Below are 11,712 nucleotides of genomic sequence, written 5' to 3' on the forward strand. Positions count from 1 at the left end.
TTTTTTGTTGTCTTTTTTTTTTTTGTCTTTTTAGGGCCACACCCACAGCATGTGGAGGTTCCCAGGCTAGACATCTAATTGGAGCTGTAGTCACCAGCCTAAGCCACAGCCATAGCAATGCCAGATCCAAGCCACATCTGCAACCTACACCACAGTTCAGGGCAACGCTGGATCCTCAACCCACCGATCGAGGCCAGGGATCAAAGCTGTGTCCTCATGAGTACTAGTCAGAATTGTTTCTGCTGAGCCATGGCAGGAACTCCCTCATTGTAGTTTTGGTTTGCATTTATCTAATAATTAGTGATGTTGAGCTCTTTTGCATGTGCCTACTAGCCATCCATATGTCATTGACTTTCTTTTAACCTCTTCATGAGTCTGGAGGAAGACAAGGACGGCCTGGCAAAGAGCTAAGTGAGAGTGCTTCAGGAAAGAAAAGAAGACCCAACAGCGTACCTGATCAGGTGAAGAGTCTATGATAAAGTCAAATGGTAAAAAAAAAAAAAAAAAAAAGAAAAAGAAAAAAAAGAAAGCAATTCAACACTCTTGGGAAAACAGAGGGACTTGTAGAAATAATGCAATTGTAGATTCCTACCTCTCTGCTTTGAGATATAGCAGGAATAGGCAAGAAAAATCTACCGAAAAATCTACAGAAAATTTAAACAGCCAGACAGTAAATATTTTAGGCTTTGCAGGCCAAGCAGCAGAATTGAGGATACCGTGAAGGTATTAATACAATAGTAGGGAAAAGCAAATTTGCATAATTTTAAAATTGACAAGAGTCAGAATTACAGATGCTGGAATTTGAATTTCTTACCATTTTTACATGTAATGAAATATCTTTGGATAGTATTTATTTTTTTCTACCATTTGAAAATGTGCAAACTCTACTTGTGGGTTGCACAAAAATAGGCCATGGACCAGATTCGGCCCATGGGCAGTACTTGGCTAACCCCTGAGATATAATTATATATCATCATACATACACCTCACTGAATTTTTCAACTTTTAGAATTTTAGAGAAATACCCTGTTTCTTGAAATATCTCCTCTGAGGGGCCTATAAACAGGCATCTGTTTTATTTTGGCTTTCGACTGTGTTACGTCCAATCCCTCATTTCCTTATTAATATGTTGGGAAGGTTTCACATCTTTGCAGTCACTTTTGGTGAATAAAACTTCCACATGCATACCCGATTGTAAACCTGTATCCCTCTCCCTCCTTCTTTCAGAGGGGAGTAAGTGCCGTGTGCTGTGGCCAAGACCAGGAAGAATAAAAAGGCCCAAATCCGATTCATTTCGTTGGGTAACTGCAGTCAGCTGCATCTTTTACAATAAAGGTGCAGACCTTTATTGTTCATTGATACTGTTCCTCCAGCTAACAGGTCATCAGGGTTTTCTGAATGCAGAAGTTGAGATGGTGATTTTTTTTTTTTTTTTTGATTTTTAGGGCTGCACTTGCAGCATATGGAAATTCCCAGACTAGGGATCAAATCAGAGCTGCAGCTACTGGCCTACACCACAGCCACAGCTATGCCAGATCCAAGGCAGGTCTGCGACTTAACACCACAGCTCACAGCAATGCCGGATCCTTAACCCACTGAGCAAGGCCAAGGATTGAACCTTCATCCTCATGAATGCGAGTCAGATGCGTTAACCACTGAGCCACAACAGGAACTCTGAGATGTTGATTTTTCTAGGAGGCACATGCACCAGTTATTGGAAGGCCCTGTGGGGCCTTCCCACTGCAGCTTCCTTCCCTGATATGAAATACCTGAATCTGGTCAGCTTTTCCCATCCCACCTTGGTTCCCATCACTGAGAACTTACAACTCCAAGTGGCTGGGCCTGCAGTTGGTCCATACAATACCCTGTACACATTTTTTTTTTTTTTTTGACTGTTTGCCTTTTCTAGGGCCGCTCCCGTGGCATATGGAGGTTCCCAGGCTAGGGGTCTAATCAGAGCTGTAGCCACCGGCCTACGCCAGAGCCACAGCAACGAGGGATCCGAGCAGAGTCTGTGACCTACACCGCAGCTCACGGCAACACTGGATCCTTAACCCACTGAGCAAGGCCAGGGATCGAACCCGCCATCTCATGGTTCCTAGTCAAATTCGTTAACCACTGTGCCATAATAGGAACTCCTATGCTGTACACATTTTTAAAAGGCCACCCTCCCTTTAGATGGACTCAGTTCTGGATCAACAAACACCCTGCCCTTGCTTGACCTCTAGGCCAGGCGGCCTTGCGCAGGGGCAGCATCTTCATGAGTAGCATGTAGCCCTGGGCAGGGTGTCCTTACCTAACAGCTGCTCTCTTGAGTGGGATACAGACAAAATGGCTCGGGCTCAGCTACCCACCCCCAGATACACTCAACTCATAGACCCCTTCCTTCCAAAGAGGCTGCCCCGCTGCCATTCCCTCTCTCAGTCCTGGTCTTACCTCCCCACTTCATTGCTGAAATAGACGCAAGAGCAGATGAGCAGCTCTGATGGCCTAAACTGGTATCCAATCCAGGTGTGAGATGCCAGCCACCCTCAACCTATATGAATGATTCTTCTTGGAATCACAGGTAACTCAGTGAGGAGCTAAAAGTATTGGGAGGAAGAGCAGTGGTATAAAAAAGCAAACTTGGGGAGTTCTCGTAGTGACACAGCAGAAACGAATCTGACTAGGAACCATGAGGTTGCAAGTTCAATCCCTAGCCTCGCTCAGTGGGTCAAGGATCTGGCATTGCCATGAGCTGTGGTGTAGGTCGCAGATGCTGCTTGGATCCCACGTTGCTGTGGCTGTGGCCCAGGCCCGCAGTGGCTGCAGCTCCGATTAGACCCCTATCCTGGGAACCTCCACATGCTGCAGGTGCAGCCCTAAAAAGACAAAAAGACAAAAAAAGCAAACTTGGAGTTCCCATTGTGGCTCAGTGGGTTAAGAACCTGACTAGTATCCATAAGGACGTGGGTTTGATCCCTGGCCTTGCTCAATGGGTTAAGGATCCAGAGTTGCCATGAGCTGTGGTGTAGGTCACAGACATGGCTTGGATCTGGCATTCCTGTGGCTGTGGCGTAGGCTGGCAGCTGCAGCTCCAGTTCAACCCTTAGCCTGGGAACTTCCATATGCCACAGGAGTGGCCCTAAAAAGCTAAAAAGTAAAAAACACACCTACTTGTCTTAGCCATGTGTGAAATGTCTAAAATGCATGAATCAAGGGCTACTGGTCAATAGGTCATTTAGAGGTATGAAGGAATCACAAGAAAAACTAAGATGTAAGACAGAAACAAATGAAAGCACTTGCTACTTTTGCTCCTTCCTTATACTGTTAAGAAAACTCGTGCTGGAATTTAGCCATTTCCAAAGCCTCATAGCCAGTAAATTGCAGGATTAAGGTAAGGTGCACCTGACCTCAAAGCCCCTGCTCTTGTCTGATATTCTCTGTAGTCTCCCATAAATTATGAAAGGCCCATTTGCTCTTCCATTAAAAAAAGTGGGCTCTGGGGAGTTCTCGTTGTGGCGCAGTGGAAACAAATCCAACTAGTATCCATGAGGATGGGGGTCCAATCCCTGGCTTCGCTCAGGGGGCTAGGGATCCGGCATGGCCCGTGAGCTGTGGTCTAGGTTGCAGACTCCGCTTGGATCCTGCGTGGCTGTCTCTCTGTAGCTCAGATTCGACCCTAGCCTCGGAACTTCCATATGCGGCCGTAACAAAAATAAAAGCAAAAAAGAAAAGTGTGTGTGGGGGGTTCTGGCAGAGTTGTGGGGTGGAGGGAAAGAAAAACAACCTTTAGGCTTCTCTTTAGTCTCAGAAACATTGGTTTCATTGGGGGTACTTCCACATGTCAGAATATAATGTTCAAATTGTTAAAATAATAATTTCCTCTAACATACACAGTGAGCTCATGTTAAACTTTAGTCAATGCATCAGTGAGGGAACCGGCAGAATGACAAAGCTAATTCCAAGGAAGATGCTGTATGTTTTTTTCAATAAAAAAAATCTGAACTAAGATTGTTAAGTTATATGTAAAACTGATTAATGCTCTAGAGGGTGGGCAATAGTCCACAAGATTTGGGTTTAAATCCTCTAGTGAACAGTAATTGTTTGTACTTCTACCAAACAAAAAAATATATGTGCATCTTCCCAAGTTTCTTAACAAGTAAACATCTAACTGTACAACTGGGCCTGGATTTATAATAAAAGCTAAGGCAAACAAAGTTACGTTCCCCCAGCTAATTAGATGACCACTTGGGTAAGCTCGTTAGACACTGCTCTATGACGTTAAATATTAAAAGGACACGTTCATCTTTCTGCCTTTTTTCTTGTTTTAGTTTTTCTTTTTCTTTTTTCTTTTTGATTTTTAGGGGCAGCACCCACAGCATATGGTAGTTCCCAGGTTAGGGGTTGAATCAGAGCTATGCTGCCAGTCTACACCACAGCCACAGCAATGCAAGATCCAAGCCACAACTGCAACCTACACCACAGCTCACGGCAACGCTGGATTCTTAACCCACTAAGCAAGGGCAGTGATCGAACCCACATCCTCATGGATCCTAGTCAGGTTTGTTAACTGCTGAGCCATGAAGGGAACACCCAGTTTTAGTTTTTCTTGATGCATGCTGATAACCCACACTAGTCATCCATGCTAATAACCCATATTGGTCAGCCAACCGTGGCTGCCCTTATTGCAGTCCAGAGATAAAATTTCAAAGGATGAAATGAGTAGAATCCTAGAATTGGAGGATGGAAGGCTACGTGTGAAGCAGAAAAAAAAAAAAGACGAGTAAGTCCTTTCCATCAAGGATAACACACTTAAGAGTACGGCTGAAATATATTTAACCACCAATAGGACAAAGACCAGCCCATTAGAACGGACGCCTCCCTTGGGCTAAAACAGGATTGTGATGGCTCTGCTGAGCCAGGATTCAACCTTTTACTTGGTGGATCTTGTGGCTGTTTGGGAGGTTCCATGAAGGGCTAGGGCTAATGCAGGGGTTTGGCAAGAGACGTGGACTGGAGGCTGTTAACCAAGAGGTAGGGAAGTATTTCATTTTAACAACGGGTATGTCTATACAAGCGTGTTCTGGCTAAATGTTAGTCATGCTCACACCTCAACCTCTGCACCTTCCGAGTCCTGACCCTCCCCCACCCCAAACACCGTCATCGCCACTCTTGCCCATCCTGCCTCAAAACTCCAGCCCATTTCTCTCTTCTATCTGCCTCTTAGGCTTTAGGATCAAGGAAGAAGAATGGTGGGAAAGGAACAAAGAGAAGGTTAGGAGTAGGAAGAGAGTTGGAGAGTTCTAATGTATTTTGTACCCGCATCTAAGAGAAGAGGGAGCACTAAGTCTAGAACAGGAAGACCAGAAGGTGACTACTTGGTACTGTTTCTCTAGGGATACAGTAGTGCCCCCAACAGACAAAAAAATTCCTGTCCTTATGGAGTCTCTGTTCTTCTGGGGGCAGATAGGAGATATGAAAAGTATGTGCTAATATGTGTAAAAGCACCTAGCCCTGGCTTGGCCCCTAGGAAATACTTATGTCCTTCTCCCACCCCTGTCCTCAACCACATCATTGAAGCTTCCCTGAAGGCTTCTGAGCACATAAATAAAGCTGGAACCCCATCTGGCAGAAAAAGTCAACCATCTGGAGATTTGGAAATATGGGAGAACTTCTAATGACTGGCTAATTTTTTTTTTTTCGGTTTTTTAGCCAGATGTTTGATGTCATCCAGGCCCATCTGTAGCAGAAATAGCAGTTTATTGAACCTGTTTTCCATAATTTTAAGTTCCCGGTCCTAAAATCTTAAGTGGGCTTTCTTTTCTTAGTAGGAATTTTTTTTTAATGAATTGAAAAAGTGATTATTAACTAATAAAGAGTAATGTAGTAATACAAAATGAAAAATATCAGAAATTTGGATCTGAAGGGCCCTTTAGATAATTTCCAGGGCTCAAAACTGGAAGTCCATGGGTCAGATTCAGTTATAAGGTGAGTTAAGTTTGGCTGGAACTGTGTTTTTGGTTTTTTTTTTTTTAAGTAAAATTAGTTGCATATGTTTTTAAACTCATCTGGCTTAAAAATTTTTTTTTTTAATTTTTTTTATTTTTGGCAGCACTTGTAGCATGTGAATGTTCCATGCCCAGGGATCAAACCTGTGGTGCAGTTGGGACCTGCACCACAGCTGCAGCAATGCCAGATCCTTAACCCACTGCACCACAGGGGCACTTCATTTGGCTTTTTAAAAATCAGAATATTTGGTCGGGCTTAGTACACATTTCCCCAGAGTAAAAATTAAGCCATATAGTAATTGTTTCCAACTTGCCACAGTCCCCACCACTCCCTGTTGCCCCCATATTGAGACCAAGTTTTGGTTATCATGCATCTTCTCAAACGCACTATCACCCCCCACCCCCAACCAATACAACTGAGTTAAGAGGACTGTGAAATGTATGTTTCACATGTTACCAGCCGAGTTCACATGGACATTTGGATTTGATATTTCCTAATATTATCTGAAGCTCTCATTTTAGAACCAGGTAACCTGAGGTTCAAAGGAAGAACTAACATGCACAGTTCACAGAGCTGTTGGAGACAGAAATGTGAGTAGCACCCGGGGTTCCTTACTACTAGCCCAGTGGTCTTTCCACTATCTAAATACATCACTTGAATTATATTTAGGACTTTAAGAGTTTTCTTAATGGGAGAATCACGTATCGAACATGTTCTCATTCAAATTCACATGCTGCCATTGAAAGCACGCAGCAGGTTGCGGTGCTGCTCTGTGAATGCCTTGCCTGCTTTCCAGCTATTGAGTCAGTCATTCGTTCGGGTTTCTCAGTGTGGGTGTCTCTACATAGGTCGATTGTTTTTTCATTCAAAGGATGTCCTTTTCTGCCTCTGAGTTTTTGCCTGTCTGGTGGTTCCTGCACCCCTGCAGACACTGCACAGGCATGCTGAGTATTCTGGGATCTGGGGCTTCTGAATGGAAAAACCCATGTGTCTGGGCATTCTCACAGCTGATGTTTGTACCAGTAGCAACCTATCCAGCAGAGCATGAATTAATGTCCTCTAGCAAATGCTCGGTGAAGCAACATGGCTTAGGTGAAGTAGTGTCTGCTGAATTTAGGTTTGTGACCTTGGGCAAGTTACGTAACTTCTCCCAGCCTCAGTTTCCTCATCTATGAGTGAGGATACTGCTTTTCCAACATCATTGAGTGCCTTTGAAGATGAAAGAGTTAATTTTTTAAAATTCTTAGCACAATCCTAGCACCTCGAGGGCTACCTATAAATGACATTCTGGTGACTTGTAGAAATGAAAGCTGGAAACATCTCTTCTCATCACTTGAGAGACCTGATCCTTCCTTAACACATGTGGCCATTCCCAGTAAAGAGTCAATATGTGTTGGCTTTAATATTGTATCACTTGGAAGACTTTGAGAAAATTAAGGTTCCAAGTGGTCCACCACAGACCTATGGAGGCAAAGAACCTACCTGTGGGGCCTAATAATCTATTTTTTAAAGCTCCCCATGTGATTCTGATGACTAGTTAAGTTGGGACACCACTGATGTAGTTTTCTTATACTCGAATATCTTTGGTGGTAGCAACTCATAACCTCCGAAAGTTTTCCATGCCATATTGGATAGTTACTTATATGGAGGTAAAACCTGTTTTCTTCTAGCTCCTACTTCTAATCCCTTGAGGCCACATAGAACATTTTGAATCTCTTTTCCATATGACAGCCCATCAGATATTTGCAGACAGCTGTCATGTCCCTCTGGAGCAGTCTCTTCTTTTGGATGAAATAGCCACGTTCTCTCATGACTCTTAAAAAGTATGGATGCCCCCTCCTTATTATCTTTTGACACTTAAAGGACCAGAAAAATGAGGATGCTGAGGCTTTGGAAGACAGGTGATACTGAACAGGAGATGGCTATACACTTTTATTCCAGCAAAGGACAGATGCTGCCTATTGCATGTGTCTTCCCATGCAGAAATCAGAGGCTCCTGCAAATTCCTTGAGCATTTAATAGGTTTAGTACATGAAAGAAAATCTTGGTTTCAGATTTCAGCCAGACCTGTCTAGGTGTTCATTATATGAGTGGACACATAGCTAAAATTGATTGTAGCTCATTAAAATGTATGCATCTTACTGTATTAATACTTCAAAATGTTTAAAAAAAATAGCATGGCCAAATTGCATGGAAACTGCAGGAAATTTTCTCAGAAGAATTCACCTGACTAAGAACAAATCTTAGAGTCATCCAGTTCCTTCTTGATTCAAATTCTCACTTCTCCCACTAAGCACACAGAATGCCTGGGTGGGGTTCCAATGCATTATACAAACTGTGGGTGTAGGACATGATGTTGGAGAAAAGAGAAACCATCAGTTGAGAAATTCTGAGCAAGGATTCAGGAATTTCAGGCCCTAATGGGGGAAGCCAAATTGAGTTTAATGGCGAATTCCCAGGTTTACATCAAAGAAGCAGAAGAATTGGAAATAACTGAAACATGGTCTACATGTGTACCATTTTTTGGCTTGGGAGGAGCCTCAGATTTTTTAATGCCATCCCTAGAACCATTGTAGGCATCAAAATAGCCACCAAATCACAGCTTTATAAAAGATGACTCAATTCCTTCTTGTCAACACAGGAAAGGGAATTCTGGAATTTCCTTAATGACTTCACATTTGATCACAAATAATCCTAGATATTAGATTTTTGTCAGTATTTAGGAGAGAATGTCCATGAGTTCATTGGATACACTAAGAGCATTGTATAGTGCTAATTCATGGCCCCCCTATTTCAAATTAATCATTTACCAGATTAATATACTGAGGGATGGGTAAATGTCTTTGCCAAGGTCACACAAATAGTTTGCAGCATTACCCAGGTCTTCAGCCTTCAAGTAAGTAATCCTTGTTGCATTTAAAGTAGTCCTCTCCTATCCGGGCTTTCCACTAGTTGCAAATTTGCATTGGAAACAGAATCCACTCTAGTAGTGCTACAGTCAGAGGAGCAGTTGTTCAGAGTGTCAGGACATGGGAGGAAGGCCAGGGAATGATGCAATATTACACTAGCAAGTGATGTCATAGCATGATTTCCTAAGCAATTTACATAAATGCAAGTTCTCAAGAAGCCCTGACAAATGCCAGCCAGTGGGAATGCAGGCATGAAGAACCAATGGCAAGCAGGACAAGATAGCACATAGGAAACCCAGATTTCCTTGCTCATCAATGTGACAAGCTTCACGGATTCCTCAGAAGCCTGAGAAAACTCCCTTCTTCCCCTCTAATCCCGTGCCTTCCCTCAGGCACATAGACTCTGAAGAGCTTTAATTTCCTCATCTGATGTTTCTGTTCACTCCTGCTGACATCGAGGCATGGCCCAATGATGTTGAGAGTGACTGCTGGTATACTGAAAGCAAGTTGAATAGTGAGGCAGGCTACCCAAGGGCTTGGCATTCTAAAATTTCTCTATCTCTTCATTATAATAAAATGAATCCTTAATATTTTTTTATTTAGAAGTGATATGCTGCAGTTCTTGGAGAACCAATCCTATGCAAATGTCATAGAAATGTATTTGTTGGGTTTTCAGATGTTTAGGAAAGAAGACAGGTGGATATCAAATACCAAGACTTCAGTTTTGCTTTGAACCCAAGTGGAGAAACATGATTAAGTTTTCTTTAAAATATGTGTGTGTGTGTGTGTGTGTGTGTGTAGAGTTTCCTGTATATTAGTCTTAAACTGGTTGGCAATATTCATTAAAATATCTAGTTAGACCAAACTCAGAAGAAACTGATAAGACTATGTTGAGAAATAAGGAAATAGCTCAGAGTGCACCAGGCTAGGTCAGAATCAACCTCTCTCTCTTTCTCTCTCTCTCTCTTTCTCCCTCCCCCTCCTTCCCTCCCTCCCCCCTTCCTTTATCCTTCCCCCACTGAAATGCAATTTAAGCAGAGCCAAAGACCCCATCTCAAGCCAGAGATCAAAGCAGTTCACAATATGCCTAGGGATTTTAGATTTGAAGACTTTTCTCAACTGCAGAAGCTGCCTAGAGTGCCACAAAATTTCATCTCATGAAGCCTAACCAAAAACAACCAACAAGACTCGACCCCTCATCCCATACAGCTCATTCTTGCTTAGAACAGTCTGGACATCTGCACATTCTCAGCAATAATTTGAACTATACCTCTTTCCCCATCACTGTCTCCCTCACCCCAACCACACACTGGAATAGCAGAATGTCAGAAACTGTATTATTTGGGACCGTTGAGAGGAATTTGTAAATACCTTCTAGGCAGCAGGTCCTCCACAGCCCCGAATGGGTCATTACTTCTTCATTCTTCCTGCTGGTTTCATTATCACTTGTAGATTTAGTCCTGCACACACCTCTGGAATATAACCAGTAGTCCGTGCCCACTGCAATGGTCATTAGACTAAAAGCTGCGAAGGCTCCCACAGTGGTGATCAACATCTGGATTCCTCTGTCACACATCCTCATAATTCTTCATGGTACTCTGGACGGCTGGGGGTTGGAGAGGGAGGTGCAATGCCAGAGGGGAAAAATCACTCTGCAGCTGGATAACCTAGGACAGGTTCTTCCAAAAATTCAGGTCTCCTTTTGTCGGCATCCACAGGGACTTTGGGAAAGCTGAGGTTTCCTGTCTGGAGCTCTCGCCAGTTCCCTGGGTCTCCTATGGCCCTCCAAAGGGTGCAGGCTCCAGGGGGTTGGTCCACATCACTGCTGCCTTCTGAAGGTCCCTGGGTCCCTTTCATTCCTCGGGAGCTTGGTAAGGATGAGGGTCCGTGCAGGGCATGGCTCTGGAGCCTGGAGCTGCCAGCTCGGTTGGAGATGCGCCTGGCTCCTCACAGCCCCGGGAGACTCAAGGCAAAGAAATCCAGTGAGGTCTATGTGTGTGTGTGTGCGTGCGTGCGTGTGTGTGCGAGCGCGTGTGCTGGGGGTGAGGGCGGATGGCAAAAAATAGCACTGCTGGGAGGCGAGTCGCTGAGAAGAGTGTTCATTGCTTCCCCAGCCTCCCAGGAAAGCTCTCCGCCTGCTCCTGACACCCCCGCTCAAACTGGAGAAAAGACAGTCCTGGGGCGGGGACCGGAGGTTTCAGCGGAGGGCAAAGGTCCGCGGTGCTGAAGGGACAGCTCCCCGCCTGTTGCCCCGCCTCCGCCTTCCCAATGCCCGAGCTGTAGGTCCGTGGTGCTGAAGGGACAGCTCCTCCGCTGCTGCTGCACCCCCGCCTTTCTGGCGCCGGGGCTAGAGACCTGGGGTGCTGAAGGGTCGATCTTGTCCCTCGCCCTTCCCCCGTCCCTTCCCAGGCCACGCAGCTGTCTGGGCTCTGCCTAGTCAAACCCACGCTCCGCGCAAAGTTTCGGGAGCCCAGGGCAGTCAGCGCCCCGGCTCCTTAGTGCTGCAGCACGACCCTGTTCCTCCGCTCCCGCTCTCGGAAGGGTTAAGGAAAGGGGTAGGGGAAAGGAGCCCGCAGCGCACTCTGGCGCTCTCTCCGCTCCCACCCAACGCGGCATTTCCCCCCCCCCACCCCCCCACCAATGAGCCAGGCAAGTTTGCCTTTTGCTGCGGGCGCAGCTGGAGCCCATTGGGGAAGACCGAGTCTTCTTAAAGGGGCCGGCGACTCTGGGCGATGGTTCTATGGCTCGCTTGGGCGGGCAAAAAGTGTTGTCACAGGCACATCTGTGTAGAGTCTGCCTCAATTTGGTTCCC

At 44.9% G+C, this 11,712-nt stretch overlaps 1 protein-coding gene across 2 annotated transcripts in view; it reads right to left on the reverse strand.

Annotated features, from left to right (window-relative positions):
- CACNG3 (calcium voltage-gated channel auxiliary subunit gamma 3) overlaps positions 1-10,866 on the reverse strand; it is a 104,502-nt gene extending 93,636 nt beyond the window's left edge. For both annotated transcript variants that reach the window (XM_085017314.1, XM_003124542.6), the window contains exon 1: positions 10,272-10,866. In XM_085017314.1, coding sequence (XP_084873440.1) covers positions 10,272-10,482 — 211 coding nt within the window. In that variant the 5' untranslated portion in view covers positions 10,483-10,866. The remainder of the gene's footprint in view (positions 1-10,271) is intronic.
- Positions 10,867-11,712: the final 846 nt, after the last annotated feature.

Source organism: Sus scrofa, chromosome 3 (assembly GCF_054392235.1).
Source record: "Sus scrofa isolate SSC_HxYL_T2T_F1_AM1 chromosome 3, Sscrofa_HxYL_maternal_Yorkshire_Landrace_v2.0, whole genome shotgun sequence".
In the NCBI taxonomy this organism is placed as follows: domain Eukaryota; kingdom Metazoa; phylum Chordata; class Mammalia; order Artiodactyla; family Suidae; genus Sus; species Sus scrofa.